The sequence below is a fragment of the Gnatocerus cornutus genome, chromosome 5 (assembly GCF_029298725.1).
Source record: "Gnatocerus cornutus isolate USDA-ARS CGAHR chromosome 5, icGnaCorn1.1, whole genome shotgun sequence".
In the NCBI taxonomy this organism is placed as follows: domain Eukaryota; kingdom Metazoa; phylum Arthropoda; class Insecta; order Coleoptera; family Tenebrionidae; genus Gnatocerus; species Gnatocerus cornutus.
The window spans coordinates 11,106,192-11,123,959 of NC_142237.1; the positions used below are offsets into that span (position 1 = coordinate 11,106,192).

General features: G+C 34.5%; 2 protein-coding genes across 2 annotated transcripts; both read right to left on the reverse strand.

The window, feature by feature from the left end:
• Positions 1-1,197: 1,197 nt before the first annotated feature.
• On the reverse strand, positions 1,198-3,621 carry LOC148174441 (uncharacterized). Its single transcript, XM_088035911.1, has 7 exons — positions 3,215-3,621; positions 3,043-3,160; positions 2,837-2,998; positions 2,556-2,789; positions 1,627-1,758; positions 1,409-1,581; positions 1,198-1,363 (listed from the first exon to the last, which is right to left on the reverse strand). The coding sequence occupies exons 1-7, from the start codon at positions 3,355-3,357 to the stop codon at positions 1,288-1,290; spliced, it is 1,038 nt and encodes a 345-aa protein (XP_087892037.1). The 5' UTR covers positions 3,358-3,621; the 3' UTR covers positions 1,198-1,287.
• Positions 3,622-4,989: 1,368 nt separating this feature from the next.
• On the reverse strand, positions 4,990-7,348 carry LOC148174442 (uncharacterized). Its single transcript, XM_088036826.1, has 3 exons — positions 7,101-7,348; positions 6,386-7,055; positions 4,990-6,339 (listed from the first exon to the last, which is right to left on the reverse strand). The coding sequence occupies exons 1-3, from the start codon at positions 7,346-7,348 to the stop codon at positions 4,990-4,992; spliced, it is 2,268 nt and encodes a 755-aa protein (XP_087892952.1).
• Between the last annotated feature and the right edge of the window lie 10,420 nt (positions 7,349-17,768).

A 17,768-nucleotide genomic window follows, 5' to 3' on the forward strand; every position in this document is an offset into this window, starting at 1 on the left:
AATCTCCAGTCTCAGGGCGCAGCCAAATTGGTACCTTGGGAACTTGCAAACTCTAAATAAATTTAACTTATTTTTCCGTATCCGTAGTGCGGAAGGTTGTAGATGAGATTTATGTTGCTTTTAGAGTGGACTGGGCGCATGGGGACTTTACCCGGTGTTTCATGAACGAACAACAGAAAATACAGGGTGATTTACATAACTTATGACTCTGGCAAACTTTAAATCTGCAACTTAATGTACAATCTTTATAAAACTTGGAATTTTAAATTGGTATAACTTATTCTGGAAGGTGGACATCATTTTAATTTGATGCGGGATGTCTAAACTACGTTGCAAACGTTTGCATTGACAGTTATTTTATTATTTAAAGTTGGAAGCTTGATGAATTAGCTTTAGAAATTTTTAGTTCTCCCATAAAACTTTGTAAATCGGTGAATTTTTACACAAAAGAAATCAAATTTGGTGGATTTATGACGAGAAGCGTTAGGTGTACCACTCAAAATTTTAGAACAAGAATTAAAGATTTTAGTATTTTTTATTTATAGAACGAGCTCGAATCTCAAAATTTTGTGACCTTGAATAAACATTTGCAACTAAACGAACTATACACGAAAAATTAATTTGTTTCAATGTTTTTAATCAAGTTACAGATGAATCACGTATAATTGGTTGCATACAAAGTTAGCCAAACTCGTAAAGGTTTATGTCACATTGTATATCAATATGCCCGGAAAGTAATTCCCGCCAGCTTTTTCATTTAGTAAATATTTCTGTTCCCACATGCGGTAATTTGTTCTTTGAATCGTCCGTCGCTGTTAACAATAAACCAAAACAAAATTTCAATAAAAAAACGTCGGGACAATGTATTCAGTCGTTTGTGGCGATCGCTCCGTAATAAATTTTTTAAGCAGATTCCCTGAAGGTACCCGAATGTTATACAAGGGAAGAATGTAATTTTAGTATCGTTTTTTGTCTTTCCATTTCTTTTGAAGTTCCGAACTACTGTGAAAAACGAATGAACAAAGAGTCGAAATTTAATTGAGCGATTTTTTGCAAGCTTTTTTGTTTAAATGTTATTGCGCTAGAAATATTCGTCGAATAAAACTTTCTCGATGTGGAAACTCAACTTCCATCGTGTTTGTACAGCTGTTCGGAGACTTGATTATAAAGGGACAGGAGTTATTGAGAAAATGTAGGCGTATTTGAACAATATATTTGGATAAGAACCCAAAAGTTTCAATTCCAGTAGAATCATAGGTATTATAATACCTCAGAACTTTTCAACCATTATCCTTTAACCGATTCCCAGTAGCGAGCGATTTCAATTCCCTCCCAGTCGGTTTTCTTAAGTTTCGACAGAATTCTGCAAAAAAAGGTAAATAATCCGGACACCGAACAAAAGACGTACTTTTTCACTTCATTGTAAACTTTTGTCTCCGTATCTGTCAACTTATTGTTGTAAAGAGTGTCTAGATTTTGTTTCAACAAGGCGGTGGTGTTGACTCCGACAAGATTCGTGTCAGGGCCTTGTTCGTTAAGAGCGTAGTGAAGAGCGAGTTTCCCCAATTCCACACCGTTTTTCTACAACGAATACTAAATTTTCTCTTATTTCCTCAGTTTTCTTACTTTGCAATATTCTCGTGCTTCCGTGCACGCATCTCTGATCTCTGGAGTCACTGGGTGCCACTCAGGAGGACCCGCACTGCTGAGGAGGCCCATACAATGCGCCGCCGCATTGACAAAGCCTAAATTCTTTGACTGAAACGCGTTGTTACAACTAGAAGGGCACACGGTTCGCCGGAAGAGAATTTTATTCGAAGTAAATTGCTCATGAAAACGAAAACCTGCAATGAAATTTGGTGGATTTATTATTTAAGACGCATTGATTAAGTATACTAAATTACAAAATATTAGAACAAGAATGAAAGATTTTAGAATTTTTCAGTTATAGGACGAGCTTGAAACTCAAAATTTTCTCAATAAAACGTTGTAAAACGGTCAATTTTAACGTTACAATAACCAAATTTAGTGGATTTATTACATGAGTAGTACTTATTAAGTGTACTAAATTACAAAATTTTAGAACAAGAATTAAAGATTTTAGAATTTTTCAGTTATAGGACGAGCTCGAAACTCAAAATTTTCTCAATAAAACGTTGTAAATCGGTCAATTTTAACATGATTAACCAAATTTGGTGGATTTATTACTTAAGTAGCACTTATTAAGTATACTAAATTAAAAAAATTTAGAACAAGAAGTAAAGATTTGAGAATTTTTCAGTTATAGACGTTATGGCAATTTCTTATCTATCTGTTTTGATTTTAGAGTTGTATGACCTAAACGCTTTTCACATCTCTGCTTTTCACAGCAAACATGCTGCTGTCGATTATAGAATTTCAAACGGCTAAGCCATCAAAAGTTCAAAAAATAATGAAAATTCAAATATAATAAAAGTAATTCAACCTACGATGATTTAAATTTTGACTTTTTATGAAAAAAAAAAAATTTTCGAATAAAATTCTTTTTCGCCGAACTGTGGACAGTTGGTTCATACCTTGAAGAATGGGTGGAACTGTTTGGCTGTTTGGTTCAACAGCGACCACCTCGTGTAACACAAAACCATATCAATCTCGATATTGCTTCTTTTAATGCACTCAGCCAGTGTCGCGACTGGATATCCGGTGACACCAATAAAGCGAGTTTTTCCTTGTTCTTTCGCCTCCTTGAGGACGGGGAGGGTCTCGTTCAAGACGATATCCAAAGACGGGGCGAACTCGATATCGTGCACCTGCAGACACAGTTAATTTGATTTTCTTATGAAAGAAGAAGTTTTACCTGGAGGACGTCAACGTAATCGAGGCGAAGTCTTTTTAAACTCGTTTCAATACTCTCTTTCGTTCGCTTGGCGGTGAAGTCAAACATCTCTTTGGGGTCCTTTTCATAGCGAGCTACCTTGGTGGCTATGTAGTAGGCTTTCCGGGGGATTCCCTCCAGACACTAAAATTTCCACCCTTATTTTAGAAATTAAATTAAGAACTCACCTTTCCGAGAACTTCTTCGGAGACGCCGTGACCGTACCATGGAGCGGTGTCGATGTAGTTTATCCCCTTCTTGATGGCTTCGTGTAGGGTGGCTTTGCACTCCTCCAGAGTAAAGGGGCTGGTACCAAATCAACCCTTAACATTTCTATGATTTTTCCATCAAAGTTCTTACCCGTAATTGTAACAGAAGCCTCCAGTCCCGAGAGACAACTGGGACACAGTCATCCCCGTTTTCCCAAACTTTGAGTATTTCATTTTTCTAACAGCGGCTTCATCGTGAAAACCGGCGACGAAAGTTTCAGGCAAACCCGACATTTTGTAATATTGCACTGGTAGCCACGCCACGGAATGCTTAGGTTAATAATGCGAGGAATGTTTTTAAATACTCGTTATCAATTCAGTGGAGGACCTTCTAATCTAACTTTAGATAGGTTTGTTTCAGAGAGTGGAAGCGAGATGGGGAAATGATGTAGAAGATAAAACTTTGCTTTGTATTGTTGTGTTATTTGTTATGATCCTGTAATGTATAAAATGGAAAGTAAACATTATGTGTGCTTGTATGATAGGTCGCGACAAGTGAGATAACTCGCAATTGGTTACATAAATAGCACGCGAAGGTCACATTCTTGACATTGAGATGGTTTGAAAATGAGTAGTCAAGAATTTTTGGAAAAAATGGGAATTGGCCTTCTGATTCAGATTCAGAATCTATGTCTCGCAACAGTGACTTAAAATTTTTATTCTATTTTGGTGCTTTGTAGACTCATTTCGACATTTTTCAAATGATAAATTTTCAATTTTTTTTGTGGTCTATTGAATTATTAATTATTTGGTGCTGTGGATTTTTTCTAATTTTTTATTTATTATTGGCGCTTAGAATCGATGTATATATTTTGAAAAGAACAAAATTAAGAATTTCAGAATTTTTTATTTGTAGAACGTTCTCGAAACTTAAATTTTGTTCAATAAAACGTTGTAAATCAATCAATTTGAACATTTAAATAAACAAGTTTGGTGGATTTATTACTCGAGAAGCACTTATTGGGTGTACTAAATTCCAAAATTCTAGAACAAGAATTAAAGGTTTTAGAATTATTCAGTTATAGGACGAGCTCGAAACTAAAATGTTACCAATAAAACGTTGTAAATCGGCCAATTTTAACACTAAAGTTACCAAATTTGGTGGATTTATTATTTAAGAAGCGTTGATAAAGTGTATTAAATTACAAAATTCTACAACAAGAATTAAAGATTTTAGGAATTTTCAGTTATAGGACGAGCTCGAAACTCAAAATTTTCTCAATAAAACGTTGTAAATCGGTCGATTTTTACACTAGAGTAACCAAATTTGGTGGATTTATTACTTATGAATCTTTTATTTGGTGTACTAAATTACAAAATTTTGGAACAAGAATTAAAGATTTTAGAATTTTTCATTTGATTGGATTGATTTCTTAGGTAATTAAATCATGGTAAAAAAGTGTCATTCATTTAAATTTTCTAAAATTTGAGTTTTTTGTTTTATAATTTTAAATTTTGGTAGAGTTAGTACACGGCTCAAAAATAGTAACTTCCTCAAATCTCGTGGCTGTAGCTCTAAAATGATCAAAACTACAAATTTCAATGGAGGATGCCGGACATTTTTGCTTGGACTTCAAAATGAATATGAAGTGTCGAGAGTTACTTACTCCTTAGTCTATTTCTGCCTTAATGCTGTTTCGTCTTCTCATGTGTAGACATTTCTAGCCCAACTTCTTACAAATATTAACAGAATAGAAAAATGTGGCAACGTGAATCAGACTTTCAAAAGGAACTTTATTGGTCCTAAAAGTAGGTGAAGTTAAACTAAAGTTTCGACAATAATAATAGCCATTTTAGAAATCTTTATTTACAAAATTAATTACAAATCTCGACCTTATAAAAATACAAAAGTACAAACAGCTCGACCTACGCATCCAAATGTTTCATCGCCAACTCTTTCATCCAAACCAGAAAATTATTGGCCAAAGTAATCATTCGATCAACATCCCTCGTTTTTTCAACGTCTTTAAACAACGCTACGGTCCCTTTGTTTATCAACTCCTTATTAGCATTCTTGTAGTGTTCTAAATTTTCTGACAACTTTACAATTTCGTTTTCCAACTCCATTTTCTCGCTCTCAACTCCTTCAGAGTCTTCCCCTGACGTCGCTGATCTTTTAAAAATCCCCAAATTCTCATCATGGTTGTGTAAATCATCCATGAAATTGTCCATCAAGTTGGAGCGTTGATTTCTTTCAAATCGGACTTGAAGCGGTGGCAATTCCGACTCTTGCTCTTCAGTGACTGCAGATCTAAATCTCTCATCTACGTGCTTTTTCGTACAAGTCGTGTTTTTACAGTTACAAAGAGCGTCGGTGTCCACTCGTAGTTTGATCACTCCATCAGTGTCTTGGTACATCTTTAGAGGAAGATTCATGTTTTCGCCGACGTACAACACTTTCTTCATTCTGGGGTCGGTAACTCCGGAGAGGTCTTTGCTCGGAACCAACGAACCAAAGTAGTTGGATTGCTTCCCATCTTCAAATTGAGACCGGGGTTCTAGGGCAACATGTGGCGCCCCCACGTTATCAGGAGCCTCTGCCACCGGTGCTTGAACTTCTTCGGCCGGTGCCGGTGCTTCCACCAACGGTTCTTTCATCGCTGTCTGCATATCTTCCATGTTGGCTTGACTAGATCTTGGAGTTTCTTCGCGCAGCAAGTTTTCACCACCGGCGGCTTTCAGACTATCTTCGACTATTTTCAAGACGTTGCGTTCTAAATCGTTGGCGGGATCTGCTGGTTTGCCAACTATTTGGTTCTCTGAGGGTGGGACTGATCTGTTGGTATCTTCCACTATATTTTCTGGAACTTCTTCTTTCGCGGCGCTTCTTACGTTTTCAGGTTCGACTTCTCTCACCACGTTGTCGTTGGTGTGATCTTTGGCATCTTGAAGACGCGAAGAGGTTTCAGGCACCACTCCTTTGCTTTCTCCGGTGTCATCAACGTAATCATTAACCAAGTCGTCTTTCTTCAGCGGTTCTCCGACGTTGTAATTGTCTTGGATCACCGGAGGATTTTTTATTTCTTCTTCGTACGATTCCGCAGACTCTTCATATTGGGGTTGCGGTTTTTCTTGAGGTTTGTCGTGGTGAAGGGTAGTTTTAGCGCGCTCCGCCATGTCCGCTGGAAGAACAGCAATGAGGTCCTCCACAGCCTCGTCTATATTACACCGCTCTGACTCGGTTTTCTCCTGGGGGCTGCCGACGCTGTTGCTGACCTAAATACCAGAGTTTGAAGTGAACTTCCAACTTTGCATTACTCACTTCTTTCATCGCTTCGTCAATGACTTCGTCGATTTCTCCGGCCCCCAGTTGCTCTCCCGTCTTCTTCTTCTCACTCAGAATTTCATCGAGTTTTTGATTGAGTTGATTGACTAATCTCACGTTGTTAGGATCGGAATTCTCGAAGCGATGAAGAGTAACTTGCGTCTTCTTGGCGGTACCAAAAACTTGCGCTAGATCAATAATAATAATGTTATTAAAATCCGCCCCTTCCGCGGTTCCCTTCATCTTCCCCAAAACAATAAACTTCTCGAAGGCGTTGGGGATGTTGAAAATCTTCGTAAAGAGGCGCGTCGCAGGTTCGGATTCCACCGCACCCACTGAGTAGTACCTCGGAATTGTTTTACCATCGTCACCATTTTCTCCAAATCTAGAGCCTAAGACTACATCGCCTCCGGGAGTTTCTGGAACGGGGGCGGAAGCAACTTCTCTTTTTTCTTGTGGCGGTGTTAACTCTTCCGCCGAAGAAGTTGGTTCTATTGGTGAAGGAGTTGTCGGGAGGTCTTTACACAAAGCTTTGCAATGCGAGCACATGTTGTGCTCTTTACAGAGCTTGCCGTTTTTGCACGCTTCGCACTGTTGAACACGTCTTCCTGTGAGGTCGCGTCGGGCGATGGACAAGGGAGCTTGATGGCTTCCGACTATTTCGGATCTGCAAACGAGTTTTGTTAGTGAACTTGCAGACGTTGGCTCTCACCTCGCGCATCTTTTAATTAAAGGGGAGTCTAGAAACGGTTCCTCTTCTTTAGGAAGTTGCGGTTTGGCCACATCAGTTTCTGGCTTCTCGCCGCGGACATTGCTTGGTTCCGGGATTGAGGTGGTTGCGCCGTTTTCTTCGTTTTGCAGAATCGCGCCCGGTCTATGACAGAATAGGAAATTAACACTCACCACTCCATTATTATCGACAAAGCGAGGGAAGCCCGTAATTGCTAATTTAAAGAACATATTTCAGGTCGCCGGCCACATTCCATCTCCGCCGTTGGCCGTGATTATTGCGTTTCCTTCCAACTCCTAACTTTTCTAATTTAATGTCGCTTTTACAAACACACAACATGAACTTTTTAAGTTAGTTAATAACAGTAATGGTCCTCACACACGTCGGTAAACTCAATAACAGTTGACATTTCATTTCATTTCATGTTCTAACTTTGGACGTTGAAACTTGCAAAGAAGATAGTAAAACCGGGAAGAGTGACAAAACAGTTAAGCTTTATAGTAAAAGGTGTATTAAATCCTGTTTAAGTTTAGCAGCTAAGAAACTATGAAGTTTGTTGAAATATCCAAGTTTTGACAATACAAAGGTGTTTGCTAATGTGAGCTGAATTATTAAATCCTGCGGTGTATCTTTCGAGATGACAACAAGCGAAATACGTGATAATAATGTCAATAACCAGAAGATCTTTTTTTTGCCTTGTTAGAGAAATGTAATCATTTTAAGAGAAATTCTTTGACGCTTCTGCTTTGTTGGCACCATACGCATAATCTCTAATGGAAAAGGGTCTCGTAATGTCGGATTTGCGAGGTGCTAAATTAAAAATAAACATGAAAAGGTTGAGGTGGATTTATTATTTGAGTAGAGTTTATTAAGTTCACTAAATTACAAAATTTTAAAACAAGGATTAAGGATTTTAGAATATTTTATTTATAGGACGAGCTGGAAACTCAAAGTTTTTTCTATAAAATCGGTCAATTTGAACACAAAAGTAATCAAATTTTGTGGAATTATTACTTAAGACGCATTTATTAATTATACTAAATTACAAAATTTTAGAACAAGAATTAAAGATTTTAGAATTTTTCAGTTATAGGACGAGCTGGAAACTCAAAATATTCTCAATAAAACGTTGTAAATCGGTCAATTTTAACACAAAAGCAATGAAATGCGGTGGATTTATTACTTGAGGCGCATTTAATTAGTATACTAAATTACAAATGTTTAGAACAAGAATTAAAGATTTTAAAATTTTTCAAATATAGGACATGCTCGAAATTCATAATTTTTCACTAAAATGTTGTAAATCGGTTAATTTGTACACAATAACAATCAAATTTGGTGGATTTATTACTTAAGACGCATTTATTAATTGTACTAATTTACAAAATTTTAGAACACGAATTAAAGATTTTAGAGTTTTTCAGTTATAGGACGAGTCAGAAACTCAAAATGTACGAGCTGGAAACTCAAAATGTTCTCAATAAAACGTTGTAAATCGGTCAGTTTAAACACAAAAACAATCAAATTTGCTGTATTTATTATTTAAGACGCATTAATTAAGTATACTAAATTGCAAAATTTTAGAACAAGAATTAAAGATTTTAAAATTTTTCGGTTATAGAACATGCTCGGAATTCATAATTTTCTCACTAAAATGTTGTAAATCGGTTAATTTTTGCACAAAAACAATCAAATTTGGTGGATTTATTACTTAAAACGCGTTTATTAAGTCTACTAAATTACAAAATTTTATAACAAGAATTAAAGTTTTTAGAATTTTTTATTTTATGAGAGATTATTAATGAAGGCCCCTCTTGCATCCAAGTAAAACCAAAAACTTTTCACTCTACGTATCCGAATTTTATTAATTTTCCAAAAGCTAATTCTGAAAGTCGGTTAACACAGATAAAGCTCTGTAATCTTTCACGAGATAACAAACGATTTCAAACGTGAGCTCTTGCAAATGTCATAACGTCACCAGCAAATATTGTTATTTGTGGTTATTAGTTCCGTTTTGAGAGCGCTTTTGTTGTAGCTCAGGTTCATTAAAACGTCAGCTAAATTTGTTTCGTTTAGTTGTGGAATATAAAATTTAATTGGATTGGCGGGGGGATGAGTGATAAACGACGGCAATTACGATTCATTGTTCGGTTTTTACTATTTCGAGGTAAATTTTAACATAAAAAGCGACGAGAAGTGGAAAGCTTCTACTGGGGAAGATGTGCGAAACATTCAACACGAGTTAATTTTATATTAGCTTTCAATTAACTTGATTGCTCTCAGGAGTTTACCTACCTATGTTTAGAAGGTTGTTTCTAGTAGAAGGAAGATAATTGAGAAATACTGTCTGCACGTAACTACAAGTAAACAAGCGTTTACTTTGAAGTAAAATTGTTTTATTTCCATGTTGAATCGTAAACCAAATTGATAAATAATAGAACTCACCCTTTCATAACGACCATAGCGGAGATGACTTGGAAGACGCACAGAAAAACCAAAGAAACGTTAAAGACCTTCATTGTTGTCCGCAACTTTTTTCACACTGCACACATTTCACTGGAACTGAAGAATAAGCGTTTCCAGTGCAGTTTTATTTAAGCGATTTATAGGTCAGCTATTTTCCTTACTCATCATTTTCCGCCTCTGCCGTAACAGTTTTGTATTTTCAAAACTATTCTAGTAAACCAATGACATAATTGATGAAATTCAACATGATGAAATCGCTTTTCGCGTGAAATAATTTCTTTCAGTTAATTTGAATTCTCCCGGTAATTTATATACAGGTAGTTCAAATTTATGTGACTAACGCGGTGTGTTTATGGTTGCAATTTCTGACAAATGTTCAATTAGTTGGGTTAAAAGGGAATAAAATTCTATTTTGTGCACGAAATGGATTCGAAATTAAGAACCCGCTTCGTGGTTTATTGTTCGCAGGGGTGTAATTTCCCACAAAGTGCTTGAAGCAGAAGTTATAAATGTTTGCGTTTTAAGGGAACTTATTAAAAAATTCTACGCGATGAGAGAAACTCAAATAATGGTGGGATTATTGTTCTGCGAGCGATAACGGAGATTTAGGGAGACGAGGATTTTTAATAGATAAGTGGTGCAAACGGCATTTTTTTAAATTCTTGTAGAATCGTAAAATTTCTACTCCTATCTTCTGAACTAAAGTTGATTTATTCTTCTGCCATCTCTGACTTTAACAAGCTACAAAAATATACAGTTAATTCTCTCCAAAAACTCTTCGAATTCCCTTTCATCTCCACACGAGGTCAATTTGTTAGCTTACTTCAAACAAAATCTCATTATCACAGAATCAGTCTGCCACATCTTCATGAAGTAGATTAACGGAATTGAAAGCAAACATACAACGTTACACAAATTGTATTGGCTTCAAGCGAATCCTTTATACGAAATTTAGCAATATTCTTGTTACTTTCGAGCTCATATCGAAATCATTTCAACTGGATTCGTGGAAAATTTCGGGTGAAATTGCAGAGCTAAAACTTGCGACAAAAATAAACAACATTTTTAGAATACGCATTTTAGAATGAGGCTTTTTCGGACTCAATCTCAAACAATTGCCATGACAAAAATTGATTAAAAAAATCATGAAATCACTTTTATGGACTCTAAATATTACCCATATTATCATAAGCTTTGCTTTCAATTTTTAGTTAGAAAGCTCCCTCAATATTTACCGATATTACCAAGACAAAAAAACCGCTATAACATCAAAAAAAGAAACATTTTATAGGTTTTTATTTAAAACGGAAGTGCACTGAAAGATAAAATAAAAACCCCAACCCCGTCATTTAATTACGTTTCGTTCCTTAAATTAGTTTTCATGTAAAACGTCTTTTAGTTTTCCTCCAGTCATTGGCTAAAAAATCCAGATACATAAATTATCCATCGTGGTTTGCACAATCTGCAATTACATTAAGCGTTGAAACGGGATAAAACGATTATTCCTGTAGATTTAATGATAAAATTTTCTATTTTTAGACAGTAATTTTTCCGATTTTCAAGTGGTGAATAAACTTTCATCAATTAAAGCAGTGTCGTTTCGCGAAGATTTTTCATTTATCTTTTAAATTAAAATTAATTTGCGCAATTTGTTTTATACCCGTCTAATTTTCGCCTGCAACATCAACTCTCATTTACGCCGCACTGAAAATAATTAAAAATGAAAGCTTGAAAATTGAATTCATTAAAAATATTATTTTTGAGAGCTATCCTTTCTTTGGGTTTTGTTATTCTGCCGTCTCATTAATTGTGTCGCCAGTAATTACATCTTAGGTTGTCTTAAAGGAACGATCTGTTTTAAATATTTCTTTTGCATTTCTTATAAATTTAAGATTGTTGTGATTTTATTACTCTGGTCTCGACCCTTGAGGGGGGCAAACATTTTCATGGTTTCAAAAGGGTATGCAAAATATGGGAACAGGATTGACAGTATTTAATAAAGGAACAAAACGTTTTTAATTAAATTCATTTCTATGCTAAATATCTCACAGCAATCGGAATAAAATTACTTCGTTAAAAAAATCAAAACGCTGAAAATATTCATTATAAATCGGGTGTTTTTTTATTTTAATTTTTTTTTGCTACTGTTAGCTCATTTATTAACTGTACGAAATTATAAAATTCTAGGATAAAAAACTCAGATTTTGGAAAATTTTAATTTAAGGACAAACCCATTAGTCTTAAAATTCTTCATTAAAATCTATATTTAGTTCTCTTGGTGCCACAGCGATGAAATTTGAGAAAGTTTTTACTTTTATCCTATTTATTAAGTGTACCAAACATTCTTGAGCAAGAGACACAGATTTTAGAATAGTATATTAAAACACCGAGTTTCATAAGGCAATTTTTTAGGCACGAATCCAAGTTTATAAAACGAGCGGCAAAGCCGCGAGTTTTATAATGGATGAGTGCCTAAATGGCCTTATGAACGAGGTTTTTATATTATTTTTCCTAATTTGTTCTTGTAACACAGCTATTTTCGCTATTTTCCAATTCGTTTTCAGTGCTAGAATATCCATTTCGATACGGAATGTTAGAATAGCTTTGTTTCCATAGCAACTTGGGAATATTTAAGATACAAATTAGGAAAAATTTTATTTTTAGGACGTACTAAAGTCTCCAAATTCCACATTAAAATCTGTATCTTTGGTTCGCTTCGTGCCACATCGATGAAATTTGGGAAGGTTTCTACTTTTATCTAATTTATTAACTGTACTAAATTTCAAAATTTTAGAGCAAAAAACTCAGAATTTAAAAAAATTTAATTTTAGGACGAATCCAGTAGTCTCGAAATTCCACATTAAAATCTGTATCTTTGGTTCTCTTGATGCCACAGCGATGAAATTTGGGAAGATTGCTACTTTTAGCTTATTTATTAACTGTACAAAATTACAAAATTCTAGAGCAAAAACCGCAGATTTTAAAAAATTTTATTTTTAAAAGTTTCAAAATTCCACATTAAAATTCTGTCTCTTTGGTTTTCTTAGTGCGACAGCAATGAAATTTGGGGAGGTTTCTACTTTTATCCTATTTATTAACTGTACGAACTTTTTAATGTATAGAGCAAAGGTTGTAGATTTTAGAAATTTTTATTTTTAGGACAAACTCAAAATTTCAAAATTACACATTAAGTCGTAAAATCCTACTGACATCTACTCGAATGTAAATAATTATTATCTTGGACATTTGTAAATCTAAACCATACCTATACATGTGACAAACATTCCAATTTTGCCTCAAAACGAATCTTTATTTGAACCTTTATAACCTGCACGAGATAAGTTCAAGATTAACCGAAAACTCAAATAAAAATGCAAATCTCACAAAATCCAGGGAATGCGAAATAAGTTTGCTTACATAAGCACAGATTCATTTTAATGTGACGTTGGAAATCATTTTTCCGTTAGCAGGACCGCACCGTGAATAAAACCTGAAAAGTAACGTCTAGACAAATCCGTCTTGCTCATTTTTGTTAAAATGTCGTCTATAAAGAGAACAATATTTCACATTAATGTAATCATTATTTTCGTTCCTATCTTCAGAGCGATGAATATTTGAATTTGTACTTAAACAAGTCTTCATGCATCAAAAGTAGAATTCCTAACAAAAACAGCAATTATTCTCGAGTTTAATCGCAGTTTCGTTGCTTATTCTTCCTGCATTTTAGGTCAATCGTGTTTAAAATTGCTGAAGCGGACGATTTGAATATCCTGAAAATTAGATTTGTTCGGACTCGGTGATACGGTGAGTTTTTGCGAAGGTTTTGTTTTTAGCATGCTGATGCGGACAAGAGGCGTATTTGCACAAGGAATTTTTAAACAGAATTTTTGAATTTATGAACGGGGATTGTTGGTAATCCGATAGCCTGAGACGAATTGGGTTTTCAGGGCTGCATGATGGATTATTGCCAACTCCAAGAACGCACAATATTAAACGGCGGAATTTTCACTAATAAAGTTGTGCTGTAATTTTATTGGTGAGAAAAATCCAATTCTTTTCCATACGATTGGCAATTTATCGTACCCTTAAATTTATATCAGCATTTATTTGCTCTTTTATACTGTCGATACATCATTGCTTTAAAACGATTCAGAATTTAATGAAACCGCAAAACTGAAGCGAACATTGAGCGTTATTATCTGATATCGAATGTTACCGTGCCGGAATATTTATGACATGGAAATAAAGGGTTTTGAAAAGGCAATACGGCTAGATATTGGTAATAACGTCGGTATCGCATCAGCGTTTATTTCGTTTTACGCCACAGCAGTAGTCAAATTAATCTTTTCCAATTTTTAATTATTTCTCACTCGAGCAATTACAATTAATAATTTCCGAAATTAATCACTTCTATTCACACACGAGATTTGCCATCACCAAATCTGGGTGAATATATTAACGGGCTTAATGAGATTTTTGATTCTGATCGTGAAAAAAATATAAAATGGGGGTATCAGCTCACGTCGCAGCGAATGGATGAGAAAAGGAAACTGAAGTTATCAGATGCGCTGGTTTTTCCTGTCATGTGCCAGATTTCACAATGTCTTAGGGATTTTTGTTTTAACTTGCTTTCTTTATCGCAGGATAAGCAGGTTACACATTCTTTGGAGTTCTTGCGGTTCTTGTCTGGGAATGAAATATTCGCTGTTTGAAATCGTTCCATCATTTCATTTGAAATGCACCTGGGTCAAGCTGTAGCGGAAACACATGGCTCTCGGATGTGATTGATGGATGCAAAATTGAGTCGTTACAGTGCGGCATTGCTGTGCCATCTTAAAGGCGCAGATTTTTTAGAAAATTCTGTTCTTAGTAGAAGAAAAAACGGAAATGTGTGCTGCAAAGTGATATTTAATCAATTTTCTGCATATTTTGCTCTCGGGTGCATGTTTGACAAAAGTTTAACATGGGAAATTTAACTTGTTTAAATACTAAAAAAAAATTCGATTATTTGTACTACTTCTAGTCATTTGAGAGTTTCCGGAGAGTTTGGAACAGTTTAATTAATTTCAAATGATTTAATTTAATTTGATTTAATTAATTATTATCAAAAATAATAACAAAATTAAAGCAAATTAATAAAAATGACGATGTTTTTGCATAATTTCTTGCATTTTTTGTAAAAAATTGCTGCATATTTAAAAGATTTTTTTTTAATTTATGCTAATTCGAGGTTTATTACTTGCATTCAAATAATAAATAATAATAAATATATTGTGGAATGGCCGCCTGAATCCGAATCTGAAGTCCGATATGCTCCTTTAGATTCGTATTTAGAGATATTCTTGAAAAATATTTTTTTAATTTTTAGAACGAACCCAAAAGTTTCAAAATTCCAGATTAAAATCTGTATCTTTGGTTCTCTTGATGCCACAGCAATGAAATTTGGCGAGGTTTTTACTTTTATCCTATTTATTAACTGTACCAAAAATTTCAAAATTCTAAAAGAAAAACTAAGATTTTTGAAAAATTTAATTTAAGGTCGAATCCAATAGTCCCGAAATTTCACATTAAAATCTATATCTTTGGTTCTCTTGGTGCCACAGCGATGAAATTTTGAGAGGTTTTTACTTTTATCTAATTTATTAACCGTACCAAATTTCTAAATTCTAAAACAAAAAACTCAGATTTTAGAAAAATTTAATTTTAGTTTAATTTAATATGCAGTCTCAAAATTTCACATACAAATCTAAATCTTTAGTTGTCTTGGTGCCACAGTGATAAAAGTTTGGGAGGTTTCTACATTTATTTTTTTTACTAACTGAACTAAATTACGAAATTCTAGAGCAGAAGATGCAGATTTTAGGAAAATTTTAATTTTTAGAACGAACTCAAAAGTTTAAAAATTCCACATTAAAATCTGTATCTTTGGTTTTCTTGGTGCCACAGCGATAAAATTTGGACAGATTGTTATTTTTATTTTATTAACTATACCAATTTCCAAAATTCTTGAGCAAAAAATTGCGATTCTAAAATTCTTAAATTTTTTAAATCGTTTAGATTCTAGTTTTTCTGAAATTTGTGGCAAAAATTAACTATTCTGGTGACTTCTATAGTTTTTTAGGAAGCATATTGATTAATAATAAATAAAATGTTATGATTTTGCAAGCTGCTAGGCAAAACAGAAAAAAAAACTAAAGTTACTTAATAAAAAACACTTATTTTATAAATTTCGCTGAGTCCTGACCTGATCGGGAAAAATGGACTTCGGATTTAGAACCTGGAAGCAAAATTTTGTCTACTAGTGTAATTACAACACGATAGATAGCTAATTTTATGAATTTTGAAATATTCTAGATAACGCACAATTCATATTAATTTCGGCACTTGTTTACCCTCATCATCCCGCAGCTTCACCAACTGCAATCGATGCCATTTAAATTAACCGGTTATGAGTTAATTAACACAAATTACAAATAACATTTCCAACAAATATTCCCCAGCTTGTACAACTAGGTCGATAAATTAGCGAAGTAATAAAGGGACTACTCGGTGCATGATCAAGGCTAGAACCGCCTTGCAGCTTTCCACTATGTGGGTTAGTAGGGGTTGTTCTGACAATATTATCATAGGAAACAGGCACCCGGAAATCGCCCTATGCTTCCGCTATCCCTCGAGCTTAAGCAAAGCTTACTGACCACCGCTAATCGACGCATATTAATTTTAGGGCAGTGTTCGTAGGCGTGTTGAACTTTCATTAATCAATTCTGCATTATTTTTTCACCGCTTCCGGCATTTTACCGTTTCTTTCCGGAGTGTAATTAATGGTTGAATATATTAATAATTGTCTGTCTAGAAGCCGCTTTTCGACGTCATTGTTGTGGTAAGAGCTGTCAAGTTGGTATTGTTAGGAGTGGCGGGTTTTGTTTGCAGCGACGTTGTTGTTATATCTAATTGTTTCGTCACATTTGTATGTTGTTTTTCTATGTGTACACACTCTTACATAATAGATTAAGCGAAAGATTACATTGCGTCATTTTACTTACCTTTCATATCACTCCTCTGATAAAAAAACACAATTTTTTTTAGAAATTTAGATTTATTTTTTGCAATATGTACACAGCTACAATTTTTTCTAGTCCTAAAAATAGTTATAATACAAACTAAAATCGTACTTTATACAAAAATACTCCTTCTAAATAACGCATCCGTGCAACCATCGAAATGAATTAGATATGTTTTCCATTATATTGATATCTTATTGTCTCTTTTTCTGTCAAAAAAGAAATTCTTTGAAAGGTGTTTGAATAGTCATACTTTAGGGACAAAGCGTGTATTTTGAAATTTCCGCAGTGCTGAAACATCGAAAATTTGACCACATAAACTTTCTTTGGTCGAGCAAACTTGCGTTATTCGGACTCATTTTACGCAGAATTTTACGCAGAATCCAAATCCAAAATCGTGAGATTTCTACGGCTGTGTAAAAAAATATAGCGCGGTTTTAAAAAATCAAGTAGGTATATAAAACAACAACAAAACTTCAAAATTTTTTCATCCCCTCAAATTTGCTTTACGAGGGTGCAGATCATCGACACCACCCGTTGAGGCTTACTCCACCTCCTTACGACCCATTCCGCCCATGAGCCCATTTCTTTTCCTTATTACTGTACAAGTAATGATGTGGAAAAATAGTATATTTGAGTGTGGTAGTCTCATAACGTCCAACCAAACAACCACATTAAAGTTTCCATAGCTTGAAGGGTCGTTACATAGACACATTCGAGTAATGTTTGCTCGTTTAGATCGGTTGCGCGGAATATTTTTCATCGAGGAAGTTATGATGATGGCTTTGTTCGGAGAGAAAACGGTCAAGTGAAATATGAAAGGGAGGATATGAATTTTATTAAGTTGGGGTTAATTGTCTATCTGGGGTGATTAAGTGCTCAGAAGGGGTGGATTTATTCTTTTTTTTTATTTTATCCACCCTAAAATATCCAACCCAAAATGTGCTTTTCTGTTTCTACTTCTAGGAGAGAAATTCAATTTCACAGTTCGGAACCAGACGAAACTTAATTGTGTTTCAGCACCCAGAAAATTCAAAACAAACTTGTTTTACATTCTATTTGAGTAATTACACGCGCTATTATTTTTCTAAGCTATAGTGACAAGAATACTGTTTCTGTCTTA